Below are 22,586 nucleotides of genomic sequence, written 5' to 3' on the forward strand. Positions count from 1 at the left end.
TCAGGTTTTGCCGCATTTTGAATTTATTTACTTAAAAAAATAGTCTGTTGGGTGTTATGCTGTTCCTAATGAGTGAATTTTGGAGAAATCAAAAATAGAATACTCTACTATATATATTTTGGTTACTATTAAACTGTAATGTACTTCTCTGTTGCTTCGATAATGAGTGATATGGAATAATACATCATTTGCATTAAAGTAGACTGAAAAAATAATTCATTTTCTTATTTTATCAAATGAGGCATTTATTGTGTTTTTAATTCATGTTAATTTACTTATACTTCTTAAACTAAACATATTTGGTCATTTTGTAATTAAAATACAAACTTACATTATAGCCTACCAGTTTCACCAGCAAACTATCTTGCTTTTTCAAGGCATTTACGAAAAGACATAAAATTTTATGTCTTTCCGTAAACGCCTTGAAAAAGCCAGACAGTTTGCTGGCGAAACTGGTAGGCTATAATGTAAGTTTGTTTGTAAATGGTCAGTATTAAATAAGTTTGTATTTTACTTATACTTCACTAGAAGAGATTATGATTTGTTCGTATTAATATCCAGAGTTGTTTCTTTGTGATACTCATCTATTAACGTTTATTAAGTAGTAATGAAATCAGATTCGGTGGATATGTTTTCACTTTAAAAAAAAAAAGTTCCATTGTCTGTGATAAAAATGCATAACCTATACACTTTTTTTTTATTTTTCAGGTAAGATTTCAAGTCCAAATTTGCATGTGATTCCCTCCTCAAGAGAAAAGTTACTAGTACATTATCCTGTTCTCCAGAGCAGCTTTGCACTTCAGAAACCTACATTTCATATTCATAAATCAGGTCATAAAGTTTCTCCTAAATTATTCAGCAGGTCATTCTTCTTCAACAAACAACATCTAATAGCAGATTTAGGATGCTTCATGGGTCATACATTTCGTTCAGGCTGGGGACCTAATTGGTCTCTTGCTCATATTGGCCAGCCACTTGGGCAACTGCTTCCCCATAAAAGTACTTTTTATTTTTATACATAAAATAATTACAATTCATATTTTCTTTATCATAAGTAATTATTAATGATTTGGAAATGATCACATTTATATAAGGTTAGTAAAATTGAGATATTCTTCAGCTTCATCAATATTTCATTCACATTGTCAGGTGTGAGAACTTGGAATTTGTTATGAGTTTTCACAATATAGCTTCCTGTTTTTCTCTCTCTCTTATTTTTCCTTGTGGTGTAATCTTTCTCCATGCCCAAACTGCCTGTCATGACTCCACCATCTCTGCCCAGTATAATAGTACAGTTTCTTTCCAGAGTAATAATATATTACTCTGGAAAGAAACTTAAATGAGACAACTGTGAGAGAGACTATCTAGGTTACTATGTTGGAAAAATGAAAAAAGAGATACAAAACATAAAAACTGAACAGAACATCTCATATCAGGAAAATATCAAAAACTAACACAAACCCATATGTCAGTCCCACAATCTGTGATAATCTTTGCATGCTTGAACTTTTGAACTTCATGATTATGAGTGCATTAATCTCGCCATTTATTAATAGGCTAACTGTTGAAACAACTCCAAATGATCCTTCCAGACACCTTCACAGAAAGTGGAAGGAAGGATCATTTGGAGCCAAAGAGTCATATTGATAAAATATATCAATATATGTTTTGTATCCATATTATTTCAATAGTATCCAAAAATTATTTCAATTTCATTGGGCTTCACATCCATGTAATTATTGATGTGTAAGCACATTGAGACTGGTAAGGGGTTAAACATTTTTTCAGAACAAGAAATGGGCACTAGTTGTCCATATTTCTCAAAATCAGTTGACAAACGCAAGCCAGACAAAGGTAAGTCCTCGACCTCTCAGAAATCAGGCCTGCAAGGCCAAAAGAGTGGGGAAAGTCTTACAGTGGAACTGTTATGGATACACCAGAAAATTATGATATCGAGTTTTTTTTTCTGCAAAACACGTTTAAAATCTAGTGTGAACCTGTTCATGGAGGAGTCGCAGCTTGTAAGCAACCACACTCCTTCTCGGTACATCTTGCTTAATGTTACTCTGGAAGTGATAGCCACCTACTGTTCAGTGGGTTTTCTTATCACAATATGTCCCATTTATTTACTGCTGGGTTCTGAGCTAACTTGCATTGGAGTTAATAATTTCACTGTAACTGCCTTAGCCCATACTTTTTATAGGTGGCTGGAATGTTTGAGTGTATGCTTTACAGTAACAATCTCCCTGTTGTTAATAATGAATGTAGTACATTCTTTCATATGTCAACCCAATCATATTCTGCAGCCAAACTTAGTGTTCTTCCCTTCTACTTCAGCTCATATGGGGTGTTAAGGAGAACATATATGAAAGTGATTATTTCCCTGTGCTTTGCACTATTATCCTCACAAGAACTCTCTTCTTCTGCATGGACTCCAATGGGGAAATTTTCTGTATTTTCCAAGTCCAAATGAAAAATGCAAAGTTCCAGCCATTTTGCCAAAAAAGAGGATGTTTCTCAAGGCTCTGTCTTTATCCTCATCACTGAACATCTTTCTCTCACAGTAAGCATTGCTCTATATGTTGATGACTTTGTAAACAGATATCAATTTTCTCATTCCTAGGATCATTGAAAAGTGACCTGACCTAGAGTTAAAGCTGCAACAAACTATTATCCAAATAGCATCAAAAGCCAAGTTCTTGGGACTCATTTTTGTCAAAGCTTGCATTTCTTGTAACCTTTGTCAAGTGCAAGAGAGCATCAAATCATTCATGCTCTATCCTTAACAAAACAGGATACTAATTGATGTTCCTTGCTTTGGCATGTATTCTCACTTTTTGCTCAAAACCTGATTATAGTTCCTAAGTCTGTAGTTCTGCAAAAGAGAATTACCTCCAATGGTTAGATCCTGTACGTCATGAGGATATGTAAAGCTCCTGGTGCATTTTTGTACATTGGGCAATGTGCAAAATGTATATTTGCCTGATGTTGCCCCTTAACTATGCCCGTGCTTTAAAAATAGTCTCTTCCTAAAAGTCTAAATGAATTAGTATTTATTCCCCTCCATTAGGAAGTTCATTATTACACATATCAGACTGTTATTCATCCGTTTGTTGTGCATATGAAAGGATTAAGCAAGCTACTGGCATGACTCTTGATGACATTACCTGCACTGAACATAATGGTATTCCTTTATGAGGATGTACACCATCATTATCATCAGTCTATCTGCAACTGTTTAATGCACACAGATGAAAACACTGATTTTTTACCTCCTGTATATACACATGGCTTGAGATCTGACACCTCTGTTGGGTGTGCTATTGTTTTTCCTGTGTTGCCTCATATCAGCAACATTAGAATTGAGGGAAATGAGACTGCAGTTGCATCTACAGGTTATGGTACTTTCTTCATTCACTATTTGTCAGACATTAATTTCTTGCACATTTTGCCAGTAGAAAACTTGTTGACATTTTCAAGACTGTTTCATATACAAAACCAAAACACTGTCTCTCTCTCTCACATACACAGATTATGTACTATGTAAAAGCTTTTTGTTATGTGTCTAAAGTGACTGTCCACGCTGCAGAGTTAACTAGTAGCATAGGCCATTGACAAAAAATTAAATGTCATTTACTTGACAGAGCGCATCTTGTCTTTTTTATAGTTATTACTACTACTATTTTGATCATTCTTTTCCAATCCAAATTAGACTATGATTTAGTGAAATATCAAAAAGGTGTCTGTGAATTGATAATATTCTAATTTAGTTAGAATTTTGTACTTGAATATTTGAATAGAAATTATTTATCAGAATGATTTTCATCAAATGTAAAGAAAGTATCACAGTGTATTATTTCCATATGATTTTGATGCTTTTTGTTTTAAGCAACTCTTCACATTCAGATTCAAATTTTGATCTTGAAACATTTTTGATTATGTTTCAAGATCAGAATTATTTATCATAACTTTCAGATTTATTATTGAATGAAAGATCAGGAAGTCCTGTGTAGCCATGCGGAATTAGAACCCTGTAGAAATAATGCATTTGCAATCATAGCTTTAGGCCACCCAAAGAAAGACACTCTAAGTTCAATTCTACTGTTGCTGACAAGGAGAGCTTTTCGTAATCTTTTCTTTGACTGGTTCCCAAGCAGATTAAGTGCTGCTGGCATGTGCAAGTGGGGTTTTCCCCCCTGGAAACTTTATCTTTTTGTAAACTCTAAATTAACCCTGGAATCCAATGATTCCAGACAACAATATCCTGCATTATTAATCAGGATCACAAGACAGTAGAACTTGTCTGCCATACTCTATTCACCAGATAGTTTAAAATTTTAAGTTGCCACTTAAGTTGGTTAAGGTAAAATCCAACAGTGGGTGGTGGGTAGGAATATGGTACTTTATGATGGGGCAGCATGGCCTTGTACAAGGTAGATCCTGCCTTATTAAATTTACTTACATTTTATAATAGTTATAGCAGAATTTGATGAGAGAAATAGCTATACAATGATACTTGTGGAATATGCAAAGACATTTGACAGAATACCACATGGAAAACTATTACAAAAGATGAAGTAGATGAAAATAAATATCAAGCTTGTAGCATGGATTGGGGGGAGGGGGGTGACAGAGTAGTATATGGTGGAGTGGAATCTAGTACACTAGTGGAGTTCCTCAGGATTCTGTACTAGGGCCTCTATTTAATTCATATATTAATGATATGGGGAAACATTGAAGGGAGGATATTCAGTTGTTTGTTAGTGATGCAAAACTATATCTGGTGTGTGTGAATTTGAACAACAACAAAAAAAAAGTGTTTACATGACATTTAATCCGGCATTAGTAAGGTGGGGTGTCACGGTCCCCAAAGATTTTAAAAAGGTTGTGGGTTGGAATCCTGCCGTGGGCATGGATGTTTGTGGTTGTCTGTGAAAATACTAGTGGTGGTGGGAGGTAGATGATGATTGTAGTTGCAGTTCGTTGTAGTTGGTTGGTGAATTGAGTGGTGGAGGCAGAGAGTTGTAGATTAAGTGCTATTCCTCGACGAGTCATTGGACTACCTGGAAGTGTCATGTAATAATAATAATAATATATGTGCAACATTATTTCTATGTAAATCCTTGAGGATTACAATACATGGTAAGCAAGTGCAACTAAAATACATTTAAATCTCTTTTCATTATGCTTCTGCTTAACCATAGCAGTTGCTGCAATACTGAGCAACACAAGTGTGTTTATTAACAGCAAACAAAATCAAATGTATATGTATTTTATTGTGTAACAAAACTTATTCCCGTTTACAAAATTCACACACTATATATAAAATAATGTTAAAAAAAAAAAAAAAAAACATAATTAAACCGATTATGTGAGATTTTTACACTGTATTCCTAAATAAATTCAGTGCAAGTCTTGTCTTCAGGATTCTGTAACTTAATTGAAAAACAGCTGAACAAATTTGGCATGAAAATTAGCAATAAAAAGCAATAAAAACCAAAACTATAAAAATAGGCAGGAACTCAGAAAATTTCAACTGCATTCTTAATTATTATTATTATTATTTACGGTTTCTCCATGAAGTCCAGAGACTCATTGCAGGAGACCCAAATCAACAATCATACAAATCCTATTATACCTCTCTTTGAATCCATTCTCCATCAGGTAACTCGCAACGAATTCTGGCAATCCTTTCCACTCACTCGCCACCTCCACACAAAAAATCTGGTCTGCACACTCCTGCTAACCACACCCTTACACAACTTCCACAGATGGATGGCCCCTTGTTCTCTAATTATTTGTTATATACAGGAAACTTCGCTTAACACAATTAATTAATCCATCGCATGCTAAATGCACGTTAAGCGAATACAATAAATGATAGGAATAATTATAATTCCATCAGTTAGTGTAAATTTGGAAAAAAATTACAGTATAAGCTATATTAGGGGATAAAAATCAATTGCTTAAATTTTTATTTCATGTCTAAACATTTGATTGAGCTATTTTTTTTTACAAAAAAATTAAGTAAAGATGTTTGAATCGTGCTCGACTTTTTCATCTTCTCATGCAATTTGCAATAGCTGGTGATAGCTTTATCAAGATTTTGGCAGACTTCGAAGCTTCGTTTCATATCAGGATCAGCATCAAACAAAATTTCTTTAACCTACTCAGTGTGATTGAAACTAGCTTAAGTTATTTTGCAGTTAGTTTCTTAGTAATAACATTATCTTCTTGTTTGCACTCCTTATGTTCCTCTTCATATGCATGCTGTTCTTCTAGTTGAAGATCATTCTGAATGGGAATCGAGCAAGTTTCTCACATCTTATCCAGGTCATTAATCCAAGTTCTTTTCCAATTGTGCTGATTTTTTCAATAATATTAGATCTTGGATTTCACACATGATAAACTCACATAGGCTCGAGTTTAAAGTCACCTTCTGCATTGCCTCCTAATAAAAGCGGTGATCTTTAGGTACTTTGTATCCTGGTTGAGATGCTTCAGTTTTAGCTAGGAAAGATTTTGTTGGCACATGCTTCCAAAAGAAACCAATTTCATCGACATTGAATATTTGCCAATTGTCATAATCAACCTCCTGAATTATCCTTTGCAATTCTTCAGGAAATTTGGCTGCAGAATCTTTATCAGTACTAGCAGATTCCCTAGTTATTCTTACGTCCAGTTTGAATTTTAAAACTGTCAACCCATCCTAAACTTGAAGTAAAGCTTTCACATTCCTCTTGAAATTTGGTCTCTTTCAATGAGGTAAAAATATTGAGAGCTTTTGCCTGAATATTCCCTGTACTTAGAGGTATTATTTTTTGGTCATAATCCTCAATCCAGAGTTGATAGAAGATGCTTCATCTTGATCATTAAATGGCTTCTATTTTGGATGATCTGCATGCTTAAAGAAGCAGTAACAACTTTTCCTTGTTCTTTGCTCTTATTTAAATTAAAGGGATATTAAATCCCACGTTGTTTTAAAACCGAATATGAAACTCAAAGATTGGAATCAGAGAGTTTCATGCCGAATATAGTATAGTAAACTATAAAAGTATCGGCGACTACAAGCATGAGCTAATGCACGTAGTCCAAGTACGTAGTACAAACTTGGACAACCCGCAGCAAAGGTGGTAAAGTTCTGATCGCTATTCTTGGTATTTTCCATAATGTAAAACACATTTCCTAGGAAATGTATGCTGTTATTACATTATGGTGGGAGGTCACTACCCAGACTGGTTTCAGCCTTTATCGAGGCTTCATCAGTGAGTAGCTAGACCAAATTAATACCAAAGGGTATCGTGAAAAGAACTTATATACTCTGCTATGCGAGTTGTCAAAAAGGTGCACCCATTAAATTACTTAAATATAAAGAGCCAGTAGGCTTCATTTCGGCGATATAAACATTATTTAAATTAAGGGGATATTAAATCCCACATTGTTTTAAATCAAATAAGAAACTACTCAAAGATTGGAATCAGAGAGTTTCATGCCGAATATAGTATAGTAAACTATAAAAGTATCGGCGACTACTAGTTCTTTGCTCTTATTTAATATGGTCCAAACTGTAGACTCGCTGTATCTCAGGTCTCGCACAATCATTGTATTACTAGCACCACTCTTAATGGCTTCCAGATTTTTCACTTGCTGCAGATTGTCTATAAAAATTTTGCGTTAACTGATTAATCACATGCTTAAAGTGGGAAATAGTATCATTTAACTCATTCGCGCTAACTGATTATCGTGCATATCAGATTTGCATTAAGCGAGGCATCAATTCTATAAAATCCCTTTACTATCTTAAAAGTTTCTATCATGTCCCCCCTCTTTTCTGCCTATCAACTAAACTTTGTAACCTACAAACTCTCAACCTATCTTATAGGGAGTATTCCACAGACCTGTCACCATCTTGGTTGCTCATCTCAGAATCTTTTCGACCACCTCCTGATCCCCCACAGGGGACCAGGAGGTGGTCGAAACCCAGATAACCAAATCTGTGCTCAGTAGTTAAAATGTGGCCAAGTCATATATATATATAACCCTTATAAAGAGGGATAATAACATCCTTATCTTTACTTTAGCATGTTTTTCAACAACAACAAAGTAATTCATTGAGCTATCTTACCAACTTTGCAGTATGCCCTGTGAACTTTAACTCTTTGTCCACCATTATTGCCAAGTCCTAGCCTCATCAATTTCCTGCAAACCAATACCATCAATATGATACACCATATACAACCTCTTCAATCCAAAGTGCATAACCTTACATTTTGCAACATTAAATTGACAATCATCAACTGAATATCCCCTCTTAAATTATCCCCTATATCATTGATATAGAAATTAAAGAGTAGTGGTCCTAGTACAGAACCCAGAGTTACTCCACTAGTCACCATTCTCCTAGACTCCACCATATACTACTCTGTGTCTGTCTGTCCATCAGCAATCCCCCTATCCATTCTACTAGCCTCATATCCATTCCCCTTTGCTCCAACTTTTGTGATAGTTTTCCATGAGGTATTCTGTCAAATGCTTTGGCAAAGTTGAGCAGCATCAGGGTGTAGCAATTATCTTTATCCAATTCTGCTGTCACTTGTGAATAAGTTAAGACAGGATCTACTTTTTACAAAGCCATGCTGCCACTATAAAGTATCGCATCCCTATCCACCCACTGTTGTATTTTACGATTCACCAACTTTTCCAATACTTTAACAACCACTCCTGATATATTAATTGGTCTGTAGTTTGCTACCTCTGTCTTGGAGCAACTTTTATGCAACGATACTATCTTGACCCCTTTCCACTCCATTGGAACCCTGCCAGAGATGAGACTTAGATTGAACAACTTCATCAGAGCAGTGCCAGTTCTCTTGCACATTCATGTAGTATATGGGATGATATGCCATCCAGTCCCACTTCTGTGTTCACATTCGTATTTTTAATATGCTGAATACCTCCTGTTCATTTATCTCAATGTTGATATGTATCTTTGTAACATCAACAACTGTAAAATTACCTACAGTGAACATGTTTAGTCATTTTTCCACTTTCTTGCTGTATAATGCAAAAACTCTTTGGGGTTTACTTTGACCTGTTTGGCTAATTCTCTCTCTCTCAAAGTCTGATTGGCCTTCCTTACCATACTAATCACCCTTCTTGCTTGCACTTTTTACTGCTCATGAGTATGCTGATCACTTTTTTCTTTATATTTCTTTACAATTTTTTTTCCTTTTTCCCCCCCAGCTCTTGTTTTATATCCCTACTTATCCACTTAATTCCAACTTGGTTTATCCTCCTAACCTTGGGTATGCATTTTGATACTGCTACCCTCAAGCAGTCCGACCACTTACCATTCACTATTGACATTCTTTCTTTGTAGCTTCTCAAGCTATGGTACTGTTCCCAGATGACTCCTGAGTGTCTCATGATCACCAGCCTTATAAATTGAACATTCTTGACAGAGAACTCCATGTTTTTGACAACTTTCCAGAACTACAGAGTGTCTACGTTGGTTATTATTATTATTATGGGCAGCTCCAAGGAGTCCCTAGACTCATCGAGGGAAGCCCAACATCATGTCAAGAACAACTATTCAACATTCACGCAGTATCTATCATACTTCACCTTGAACTCATTTACAGTCATGGTGCCCACAACAGACTCTGGCAGCTTATTCCACTCATTTACCACTCTCCAAGTAAAAAACCTATCTCTAACACCCTTGCTAACCACACTCTTACCAAGCTTCCATGGATGGCCCTAGTCCTCCAACTACCAATCCTATTCTCAAAAATATCTTCTGAATTAATTTTATAGAAACCCTTCAGTAATTTCAATGTCTCAATCATATCACCCCCTTTCCGCCTATCAACCACTTTCTGCAGCCCATAAATCTTCGACCTGTTCTCATAAGGTTCATTCCATAGTCCTGCTATTATCTTGGTCATTCGTCTCTGGATCCTCTCCACCTCCTTCCCATCGAGAAGAAATCCTGGTGCCCATATCTGGGCACAGTAGTCTAGATGGGGTCTTATCAAGGCTCGATACAGAGGAACAATAATCTGTTTGTCTCTGCTCGTTAAAGTGTGTTTCAGTAACCAAGTGATTTGATGAGCTGATTTATCCACTTTTGTGATGTGTCCCCCAAAACAACTCCCTATCCACCAACACTCCCAAATCCCTGGCCTCGTCAATCTCCTGGAGTACAGTTCCACCAATGTGATATACTGCTGCTAATCTTTTCACCCCAAAATGCAAAACCTTACATTTTCTCACATTAAATTGACATCCATTCTCCTTAGCCCAGTCCTCCAAACTATCGAAATCATCCTGCAAAATTTTGACATCCTGAGCATTCACTATTGCTTTATCTAACTTTGCATCATCCGCAAACAGATGCACAGTTCCTCTCAGATCCTTTCCTATATTGTTAATGAACAAATTAAACAGTAGTGGTCCAAGAACAGAACCCTGCGTCACACCACTAGTCACAGGCTGTCTTTTGGACTCTACTCCTGAATAAACCACCCTCCTATCCATCTCACCAACCCTATATCCATTCTCATATGCCGCAGTTTACTGATTAGAATTCCATCTGGTATCCTTTCAAAGGCTTTAGCAAGGTCCACAAAACCATGTCCAAGGTCCACAAAACCATGCTGTCTCCCATATAGTATCCCATTTTCATCTATCCAATCTTGTATTTTCCTCTTGACTATTTTCTCCAAGACCTTGACAACAATTCCTGATATGCTGATCGGCCAGTAATTTTCAACAGCAGTCTTGGAACCTCCTTTATGCAGTGGAACCTATTTTCCCCTCTTTCTATCCCCTTTTGACTAACCCAGACCCAAGACTCAAATTAAACAAAATGGTCAAAGGCACTGACAATTCTTTAGCTGCTTCTCGTACGACATTAGCTGGTGTACCATCCAATCCTGCAGATGAATTGACATTGAGGTTTTGTAATAGACTATTCACCTCCACTTCATTCACTACAATTCCTGTATAAGCTGTTGGTTCTTCTATTTCTGCAATGTCACCACCTGGATGATATACTCTTGCAAAGTGCTCACTCAGTAATTCTACTATATCAACTGATTCAGTTACCTCCCTACCATTGGCATTCTTGAAAATCAATCTGCCGTATACATTTTTTCTTTTACTTGCAACATATCAAAAAAACTGTTTGGGATTCTCTTTAGCGTACATGGCTAATGTTCTTTCATAATCCGATTTTGCTTTTCTTACCATGCTTGTTACCCTTCTGGCCTGGGCTTTATACTGTTCATGTATACCTGCAGGTCACCTTTCTCCTTAAATTCCCTCCACAGATGTTTCTTTTTTTTTTTTTGCAGCTCAAGCTTAATGGTGTTATTCATCCATTTAATCCCTGCTTGATTTATTATTCGGACTCTAGGTATACAGTCAGCTATTGCCTACTGCAAACACTTTTTCACTGCTTCCCATGCGCTAGCAACATCCAGCCCTTGCAGTTTTACATGCCATGGCACTGAATCAATCAAACTCCTAAGCTTGTCATGCTTACTAGCCCGATAATTCCACATGTACCCTGTCTTAATTGTAAATTCCACACCTTTAGCCACCTCCCAAGTAAAGACCCTATGATCACTCTCACCAATTGGTGGAAACGTGGTCATATTCGTTACAGCCAAATTCTCAGATGCAGTTACTAGGTCAAGCACTCTCTGACTACTAGTATTTTCCATTACATGCTGTCGCAGATAGTTATCCCTTAATAACCGCATAAAATCCAATTCCTTCCTCCCATGTGTCCTCTCCTCCCTCCAATCAATGCTACCATAGTTGAAATCTCCCATAATAATTACCCTCCTTCCACTCATTTCTTCTATTTGCTTATGCATACTATCTCCACCATCTTTTCCATCACCTGGTCTATAGCAGCACCCAATTGTATATTTTGTTCTGCTCCTCAATCTCACACCAAATGGCCTCAAATGTGCTCTTTTCTCTATCCTGCAATTGAACTTCTATTCTCCTTGGCTGCAGCTCATCAGCTATCATCAATAATACTCCTCCCCCCATTTTATTCTCCCTGTCATTCCTGAACACACTATACCCCTCACATTCAATCCCACTAGCTATATCATCTTCAGTCAGCCATGTTTCACTAATGCCAATAACCTGTGGTCTGGAAGTGCCAACCAAGGCCAAAAATTCTTCCTTCTTGTTCCTAATACTCCTAGCATTAGTATACATGAATTGCAGACCCCCGTTAGCCCCATGCCTACCTTGATGCCTTATACTAACTGTCCTTCTTATTCGTTCAGGCATATTATACTCATTCATACACTCAACTATCTCTCTAAAGTCTGCATATCTACTCCCCCCCTTAATAAATCTAGTTTCCCTGATTCTGCACATCCACTTCATTCAACAACACTTTTTAAAGTCTCCTTACACCGAATCCATTCAAATGGAAACCATCCATCTTATATAGATCCTTTCGCCAATCGAACTCACTCAGCACATCCACAAATTCCACACCATTCATCCTGCATATCCCACTCATAAAGTCATTTGCAATTATGGCCCTCCCCCTAAACTCTTCACTGTCATACCACGGCAAAAGACTAACCATCCTAACTCTCTCACTCTTCTCTTTTGCTACCTCAAACAATTCCTTCAGGTCCTCTATCATTTCCATTTTATCTCCTTTCAAATCATTCATACCTGCCATCATTATCATTTCTTTCACCCTTTGCTTTTGCTCCCTAATAACTCACTGATGTCCTTTATGGTCGCACCAGGTTGGTACGATTTTGTCAAATTCTCTACTATCACACCTCGTACTAATGAATCTCCATACAGCACTCGCTCCTTCATTTTGTTTACGTTCACAATCATACTCTTATTTTTCCTATCATACTTTTTTTATAGGCTTGTACACTCGGTAGACATTTGTACATACGCTCCAGCTGTTGCTTTGCCCTATGTATTGCTCTGCTCAACTGCACAGTCTCACTGATTGCCTCTATCTCATGTTTTTTATTATCTATTAAACCATTAATTTGCTCTGTATTAATACCTTTATTCTCACTTTCTACGCTGCCCTCACAGCTCTCTGGTACAACCTCGCAATTTCTTATCATATCGCTATTTTCTACATTCTGAAATTTGACAGAAATATCACACTCACGACCTGAAATACACTTTAATTCCTCATTTTCCTTACATATGAACATCTGATGCTATTATCAGATCCAACATACTCATATCCCTTCTCCCCATCTGTAGTATATTGTTTCATGTAATTATCCCAATGGAGAACCTATAGAACAAATAAACTGTTAAGCGCAGTTTTAAATAAAAATAGCAAATGAACTACAGAAATAGACAGCGGAATAAGCAAAACTGGGGTGTGGTGGAGAGCCAGCTGAATAAATACCACACTAGTAGCATATAAGACAGTATTCAAACTAGTTTTAAATAATAGATCTGAAATGTTAGAAATAATAATCTAGAGACAACAGTTATGAGAGTTCTAAGAAATATGAGGAATATTGCATCAGTGGCAGAATCATATTAAAAATTAAGATATTGGGAAGAAACGTGACATAGTTAGCATTCAAGAATAAGTAATCGGAGTTAATCTAAGGTGGTGGTGTTATAGTTATTATCGTCATCATCAAATTCCTGACATGTACCCTCAATGGATGAGCAAGATATGATAATACTATGAAAAACTTGTATCAATACTAACTTCCTATCTACAATTTTCCTCCAAATCAATCTGTTACCTGTCGAACATTATCACATCTTATATTTCTATCTTCTAAGACACTGTTTACTGTATCAATCCACCTGTATCATGGTTTTGCACTGGGTCTTTTTCCTGCCAACCCTGGCAGAGAACACTTGTTTTGCTAATATTTCTCGCTTATTCTGTTTAAGTGACCAACTATCTGAGATTAGCTCTGCTAACACATTCCTGGATGCTAACAATGTTAAGTTCTTTCCTAATATCCTCATTTTTAATATGATATTTCCATCAAGGCCATCTGTCTAATCCCTTAATCTTTCTGGGGATTCTCTTATCTGTGGTCTTTGGTCAAGTGTTTTATTTCTAACCCAGAAATAAAACACTTCTATAGAGCTAATTTTGTGTTTTCACTAATTTTTCTCTTATTTCATATAAATTTAATTTGGTTGACCTCCTACCATACCAGCTTTGTTGATTCTGTTGTCTATTTCCATATTTAATTTACCATCTTCACTAAAACTTGTTGATAAGAAGCTGAAATATTTTACTTGTTCTATAGGTTCTCTTCACGGTGCAGTTGAAATTTCACTGTTTCTGCCTATTTTCATTGTCTTTGTCTTTTTAATGCTGACCTTCATACTATATCTATTACAACAGTTATTCAGTTTAATCAGGGAATCTTGCAGACTTGTAGCGGATTTATTTAAGAGTATAACATCGTCTGCATAAAGTAAAGAGCTGACATTAACATCTCCAATTTTGATATCGTGTTTAATACCACTTTCCTTCATAATTTGATCCATATAGATAATGAATAACAGAGGGAATAATGTGCATCTTTGTCTCACACCAAATTTAACATTAAATCATCTTCCTGTACTTCCTTCAATTCTAACTGCTGACTTACAACTCAAATAAAGACTAAGTATTGCTTGATATAATGCCCCATTGACAACACCATATAAATGTAGCATATTGATTAGCTTCTCTCTTGGCACCTTGTCATATGCATTTTCCAGATCTACAAAACTTAAACACAGATCTTTGTTATATTCCCATGATTTCTCAACTATCTGTCGTAAAGTGAAAATGTGATCCTGACAACCTCATATCTGTATTTGGCTTGGCGAAGAACAAGCTGGATTCAGGCCAACCTCTATTTGGCCTGAATCCAGCTTGTTCTTCACCAAGCTTCCCTTCCGCAATCCTTCTCAACCGTTTCTCAAGTATACTTGAAATATATCTTACCAGGAACATTCAGTAATCAAATGCCTCTATAATTCTCAAATTCAGTTTTATTTCCCTTTTTATATATGGGTACTACAAGAGTGCCTACTTTAATCATCTGGAATTCGTCCCTCTGTCCAGACCTTCTGAACTATGCAGTGCAGCCTGTGTATCACTTTTATACTTCCATACTGGAGCATTTCTGGTCGAATGTCATCTACTTCAGCTGCCTTTCCACATTTCAGGCTTTTGATGGCTTTTTCTACTTCAAGTATGGATATGTATTCCTGATTGCATGCCTGTTGAATGTTTTTTACCATTGTGCTGTCATCACTGCTTGTTTCCTTTAGTAATTTTTCAAACTAATTACCCCATACATCAAGAATAGCTTTTTCTCCAGTTTTCACGTCACCTTTATCATCTCCAATTCCTTTTACAGCACTCTTTCCTCGATTTCTGAGCTTTTTCAACAACCTCCAGAATATCATGCCACGTTGATATTTATTTATGTTCTTACCAAAATCTTCTTATGACTTTTGTCTAGCTAGTTTTACAAAATGTTTAGCTTTCTTACATTTGTCTCTGTATTCTCTCAGAGCATAATAGCTGACTTATTTGCCAGGAACTTTTGATATGCTTTCTTCTTTTCTTTCACTGCCTCTTTAACTTTGTGTTAAAGAGGCCGTGAAAAATCAGAACTCCACCATGGAATTCCGATTTTTCTGTCCTTGCAGACTTCCTTCACCACATGCCTCTCTCTGGCTGAATTAATCATTGTTTTTTTTCATGGCTTTCCACTGAATCTCCAATGTTTGGTTCCTGTTCTCAAAAAACTCTCATTTTTTCTTGAATAAAGTTTGTGTATTTTAGTCTACAGTTCACATCTGAGAGCTGCTCAGATGTCATAATCCTGTAAACAGACATGGCGAGGAAAGGCTAGTTAAACAGTTGTTTGATGCCAAGATAGCCGGAAAACCACCCAGACCAAGACATAGGTGGATTGATTTAGTCAGAAATTTGTTGTAGAAAACTGAAATATTAGATATGACAATATTGGAGTGACTAATCTGGGAAAAGAGTGTTGATGGTAGATTAGTAATAATGGTGTAATAAAGCATCCTGTACATTTCTTATGGATACATATCAGGAAATTTATTATGATGATGATGATTGTTTGAAATCTGATCCACTTTATGTTATCAGTGACTCAAAACACAACATGGTAGCTTTTTTTACCATTTGAATGTATAGTTTCCAATTTGTATTTATTTATTTTTTTAAATAATGGCTAATCTGCTTGACATAAGAACAGAAAAAAACTTGGTTCATCTGACTAATCATAAAGTTGGTTTTGGTTTATTTGCAGAATGACACATTTTTTGCTGTCACATGCCAAATTCACATGTGATGATGCTTGTAGGAAATGCATTAAACGGTTATTCACGAAAGCAAGCTTGTATATTACTATTGAAAATCACATCATTGCCCTAACCATATTTGACTTCTATTTTATGTGACATTACTGGTCTAAAATTCTTTTTTGTATCTAGTGAAATACATTGAACATGATTTTAAGCTACTTAAAGAAAGATTTGAAAATGCAGAACGATTTAGTAATGCAAGAATGTATCATAGATTTGTTCCTCATGATGTCATGATGGTATTGCTTTCCACCACTATTCTGCTTCATAATGCTTTGAAGTTGCCACAGTCACTTGAACATCATTTGCTGTTTTATTAGGACAATGGATATATCTGCTTTGTTTGTAATGGTACCGATTAAAATTGACTTACTGTAGAATTGCTATTAAGATTAACAAGATCCTTTAGAAAAATAAATTATGTGTGTGGTGAGTACCAGTTATTTTTATTAGCTAGCTAAGTAAAATTCCATTAAATTTTTACAAAATTTTATAAACACTTCAAACTGCAGTGTAGTTATTCTTTGTAAATCTAGCAGTGTGAAGTTACATTGCCTGCATTGCTAAGTTACTATTATAAAAGTAAAACAATTTTTTTTTAATGTTTTATTCTACTTTTACATTTAATGTTAGCAGTGTAATAACTCACAACATGTACTCATAATTTGATTAATTTTCTCTGCCCAGGAGGTCTTAAAAATTATGTCTTGACAAGTGGATATACTAAATATGCTGAAAGATGCAACAACAACAAAAAAATACTGCCTAGTCTAATGGTATTCATCAGACCAGTTTTTCTCATCAAGAATACCTTTCATAAAAATTCCAAATTTTATTTAGTCTTCCACATAACTTTATTTTGGGCTTCAAAGTCAGTCCTTTTTAAGTTTTTGCAAACTTTGATTGATACCTTTTTTATTTTTAAAGAGAAGAAATGTATCAATCAAGGTAATTTTGGCCATATTTATATCCAATGAAATGTAAAAATGAAATACTCAAATCAAATTTGTATTTTTCACCTAGGACCTACAGGATAGACTGCAAAATTATGAAAAAGAACATTTGTTAAACCTCAAACTAGTAGCTGCCATCTTGAGAAAAATGTTATTTTGTCTGAAAATGCAAATAAGAAATCATAACATACACAATGCATTGATCACTAAAATGGCAGCAAAAAATCAGAAATTGGGCATTCTTGAAATAAGCTGTGATTATTAAACCCCTCTGAAATTGTGAAAATTCTGTAGATCCTAATGAAAACAGCTGCCATGATTAAAAATAGGTGCCAAGAAAAAAAAAAAAATTTTTTTTTTTCAGGTAAAGGATAACGAGTATATAACTTTTTCATCAAAAATTATACTAATTCAGTTCCCTCCTGATACTTTACCTTTGAATTAGAATATTTTGTTATAAATGCATTCATTTGGCATATCAGTTCTCTCTTTTTTTTTAAATAATCAGATTCTAAAAATATTTGATGAATTTCTTAAGTTTAATCTCAGTAGAATGGCCAGTATGTCCAAAATAAGATAGTTGACAAGGTGAAGGTGCTTGATATACTTCAGGTAAATCCACATTACTCATTATAAACCAGGTTGCATTGTCCATGGATCTTGTATTGATAATGAATAGATTTTGCATTTGTTCTGTGAATAAGAATAAACATGTAAATACTGGTCATAGGTAGTATATTTCCTAGTATTTATTAAGCTTTTTTTTTTTTTTTCTGTGTGTGTGTGTGTGTGTGTGTGTGTGTGTGTGTGTGTGTGTGTGTGTGTGTGTGTGTGTGTGTGTGTTCTTTCAGAAATCTTCAATGGAAAAAAAAGTCAGTTTATGACTTTGTTCGACACTCTTCGTGCAGCAAAATGAATTAAAACTTCACTTTTAAAAAAAAGCTGCTTCAGAAATGAAACTTCTGAAAATCAGCATATTCTTTATAGAATACTCCTAATTTAAATAAATTTATCTGAAAAAAGCTATCAGATCTGGAATACTGTCATCCACCATCAGAAGTACTGGCACTGCACCATCCCTAAACATTTCTTGATTATTTGCAGTTGTAATTACTCTAACCTAGACAGTATATCCAGTAACCAGAGGACAAATATTGACAAAAAGTACTTTTGTGTTATAAGCGATGAAACAACCAAATAGTATGTGTAGTCAACATGTCTGAATGTTCATTTTAATGTAGAAATAAGTATTTTTAACTACAGTTGACTCACTATAGGAAGCAATTCTGCTACAACAAACTGTTCCTATGGTTCCTCTGAGTTTGTACTATATCTTCAATAAAAGGTCTAAATTATATGATTCACTGAGTATCCATGTGATGAATGGTGTAGCACTCAACAGACCACCCACAGATACAAGTAGCACTCTAATCCTAAGCAAAAGTTTCCACCCTAATCATGTCATATTTTGCTCACAATGTCAGCTGTGTAATGAAATGAAAACTGTAAAAAACAAAATTCAAGCTGGTTTCAAAACCATTTCTGTTGAGAGATATTATTGCCTACATCCACAAATTCTACTGTCAGGTTTTATTCAACCTTATATGTATAATTTGCCCATTATAGCATATAAGTTAGCATATAATGGGCAAATTATACATATAAGGTTGAATAAAACCTGACAGTAGAAATGCAACCGGCCTGGTTGGCCGAGTGGTTATCGTGTCTGCTCTCCAGCCAAGAGGCTGCAGGTTCGAATCCTGCTGTGGAAATGGATGTTTGTGATTGTCCTACAAACTTTGTGTGGAAAGGGAATCTGCGACCCTACCACTTATTCTAGCAGAAGACATCATTGCCAGAACCATGTGAGGTATGGCAGTGACCATATGGCATCTATGGACGTCGAATGTGAAAAAAAAAAAATTACATTTTATAACATTTATAATTTAACATATTAAATTTTTTTTGTTTTATTTTTTTATTTTTATTTTTTAATGATAGTTAATATTTGAGACAAAGCTCATGCTAGTTCAGCACTAGATCAAAAGTCTGGAACTGTAGTTTCCCTACCTCTTCAGTAGTGTGTGTAGTTTGCTTACATAAATACTTTATTTTTATTTTTTTTTTCTCATAGCAAAAAAAACAGCCTTTATATTGCTATCACCTCCTCTACCAGTTCCAGTTGTGGAGCCGTCACCTCTTTGTGTTACCATTGAGGCAGTCAGAATGTCTGTCTTTGCTCTTATGGACAAAGTTGCTAAAGTAAGTTGTGATGATTTTTTCTCATTTTATTTATTTCTTATCATAAAACTTGTTAACATTTTCTTTAAAGATATTCAGATTGAACTTCATAAGAAATGTATAACAAAGATGTCTGTTCCAAAGGGCAGCAGTAGAGAAAATCAATGTTTGGGGGGAGGGGATTAAGTTTGTTGGGACTGAATTTGAACTGTGAGGAAGGAGGAACTAATCCACATGTTTTGATGCAGCATTTCTTAAACTTTGCAAAATCCTACATAAAAATATTTCCATTTTAGGAAATATTTTTATGTAGGATTTTGATATATTATTTCTAGAACATAAACTGTTTTAGAAATAACATGGAATATCCATAATAATTATGAAAATATGACTTTTTCATTGATTCATCCTTAATATCTTTCTTTGTCTGGCTACTACTTATGAGACCTCAGTAAAGGTTGCAACTGTTCTGGATAGTACCCCTTCCCATAATGCATCGGTTCTCAACTGGTGGTCAGGGGTACACAAAAAACAATCAGTAATGGTGGAAAAACGGATTTAAGACTGTATCTTGCATCTTTTGAGGCAGTGAACAAAAGTGTCAGTATTTAAAAACAAGGGGTACAATTTATAGAAATGGGTTTAAAGGGGGTACTTCTTCTTCTTTTCAGCCATTTTCTGTCCACTGCTGGACAAAGGCCTCCTCCAGTTCTTTCCACCTTTCTCTGTTCTTGGCAATGGTTGACCAACTTTCCTAAACTCTGACAATTCATCACTCTACCTTCTTTTAGAACGTCCTCGGCTTCGTTTCCCTTCTTTAGGAATCCAGTTCGTAAATATGGTGGTCCATCACTCATCTTCTCTTCTGGATAAATGTCCGGCCCATTTCCATTTTAGTCATTTGCGGTGAAGAAAGATGTCATGATGCGAGTCTGGCTTCTTATCTTTTAATGTGATGCCTAGTATCAACCTCTCCATTTTTCTTTGAGTTAATTTATTTGCCCGTGCTCTTGTTAGTGACCAAGTTTTGCAACCATATGCGATGACTGGAAGTATATACTGGTTAAATGTCTTCCTTTTTAAACAGAGTGGGACATCATTTTGAAAAATATTTTTCAATTTTCTGAATGCACTACAGGCAAGTTGAACTCGCCTATTTATTTCCTTTTGGAGTCCACAGTTTAGGTCAATGAGATGACCTAAGTATGTATATGAAGAGACTCTTTCCAAAAAATTGTTTTCTATTATGTTTTTTGGTGTTACTAAACGATTAAACATGATTTTAGTTTTTTCTCTGTTTGTCTTTAGACTGACTTTTCTGCTTTCATGATATAGGCCTTCTGGAGTGTTTGCAAAAATTATGATATCATCTGCAATCTTAGATGTGTTAAGTTTCTGTTATTAATTTTTATACCAATGTTTGGCCAGTTTATATTATTAAATATTTCTTGAAGGACTGCTGTAAAGAATTTGGGTAATAGAGAGTCTCCTTGTCGGACACCTTTTTCAGTTGATATTTTATTGCTACTCGTGTGAAGTTGGATTGTTGCTGTTGCAGTGAGGTATATTGCCTGGAGGAGGTCCATATATTCTCCAGGAACGAGTGCATTGATTATTGCGTTAGTTTTGATGGAATCAAATGCTTTTTCATAATCAATGAAGGCTAAACAGAGAGGCAATTGGTTTTCTTCTGCTTTTTCTATTATTTGTTTTACTGCATGAATATGATCAGCTGTGTTGAAGCCTTTACGGAATCCTGCTTGTTCTACTGGTTGATTTGAGTCTAGAAGAGGTGTTAACCTGTTTGTTATTACTTTTGTGAGAATTTTGTACAGATTAGAGAGAGAGAGAATACTAATTGGTCTATAGTTCTTTACTTCTTCTTTGTCCCCTTTGTTAAATAACAGTATCAGAGTAGCATTTTTCCAATTTTCCGGTATCTTCCCCTCTTCTAGGCATAAATTTAGTAAGTTTGTGACATGGTGAATTATATTGTTTCCTGCCCATTAATTAATTCTATGTGAATTAGGTCTTCACCAAGACATTTTTCATTTGTTTTAATGCTTGTTTTATTTCATCTGAAGTGAATGGGTGGGTGAATTCCATATGCGATGGAGAGTAGTTATTTATATTTGATTTATCTGTTGAAGGATCACTATAGAGTTCTTTATAAAATTCTTCTAGCCTGTGTAGGATTTGTTCTTGGTTCCTTATGGTAGTCCCATTCTTATCTTTTATTGCAGTTATTTGACTTTTGCCAACTGATAAATATTTTCTTAGTATTTTCATATTTTTATTGTTTTTGATTGTTTCATTTATTTTTTTAGTGTTATAAGATCTTATTTCATTTATCTTTTTCCTTATTGTTTTGCATAGTTCTGCATATTCTATTTTAGAAATTAAGTTTTTGTCTTGTTTCATATTTCGTCTCTTTTTTAGTAGTTGTAAGGTTTTTCCTCTGAAAGTTTATGGTCTTTTTGTTGTTTGTTGTTTTTGAATTCGTTGGCTGTTGAGATTATTACTTCCGTTAGGTTTTTGCTTATTTTATTTATGTCTTCTTCGAATATATTTATTAAGTCTAGTTTTTGATTGAGTTTTTCTTCGTAATCCTTCTTGTTTTCGATAGGGTTTAAGTTAAAACTTCTTGATTTTTTGTTGTTTAGCCATTTTATTCTTTCCAATTTTGGTTTATTTTAATTTTGGCTGGGTACACAAGTTGAAAAAGGTTGGGAACCACTGACATAATGCATAGCAATATATACTTCTAAAGGAAGTGTACTTTACATTGATGTGATGTTGATTTCTGCATTGATTCAACTTTAGTATCTTCCTGGGTCTGGTTCCCACTTATGGGACCTCAGTAAAGGTTCAGACTTTGTTGACTCTTCCTGTGATGCATAGAAATCTACACTGCTCAATTATTCATGTTGAAATATTGGCCTGGAATTAATGACTTAGCAAATTATTTACTTGCATACAATGTCTACATAGTTTTATCTT

The 22,586-nt window shown here is 35.2% G+C and overlaps 1 protein-coding gene across 2 annotated transcripts in view; it reads left to right on the forward strand.

Moving 5' to 3' along the window:
• The window catches only part of Nup98-96 (nuclear pore complex protein Nup98-96), a 610,292-nt gene that overhangs the window by 385,148 nt on the left and 202,558 nt on the right, over nucleotides 1-22,586 (forward strand). For both annotated transcript variants that reach the window (XM_090395312.1, XM_090395313.1), the window contains 2 exons: nucleotides 709-999; nucleotides 19,480-19,607. In XM_090395312.1, coding sequence (XP_090251438.1) covers nucleotides 709-999; nucleotides 19,480-19,607 — 419 coding nt within the window. The remainder of the gene's footprint in view (nucleotides 1-708; nucleotides 1,000-19,479; nucleotides 19,608-22,586) is intronic.

Source organism: Typopeltis vanoorti, chromosome 7, assembly GCF_054136105.1.
Source record: "Typopeltis vanoorti isolate ZY-2024b chromosome 7, IOZ_Tvanoo_1.0, whole genome shotgun sequence".
Classification (NCBI taxonomy): domain Eukaryota; kingdom Metazoa; phylum Arthropoda; class Arachnida; order Uropygi; family Thelyphonidae; genus Typopeltis; species Typopeltis vanoorti.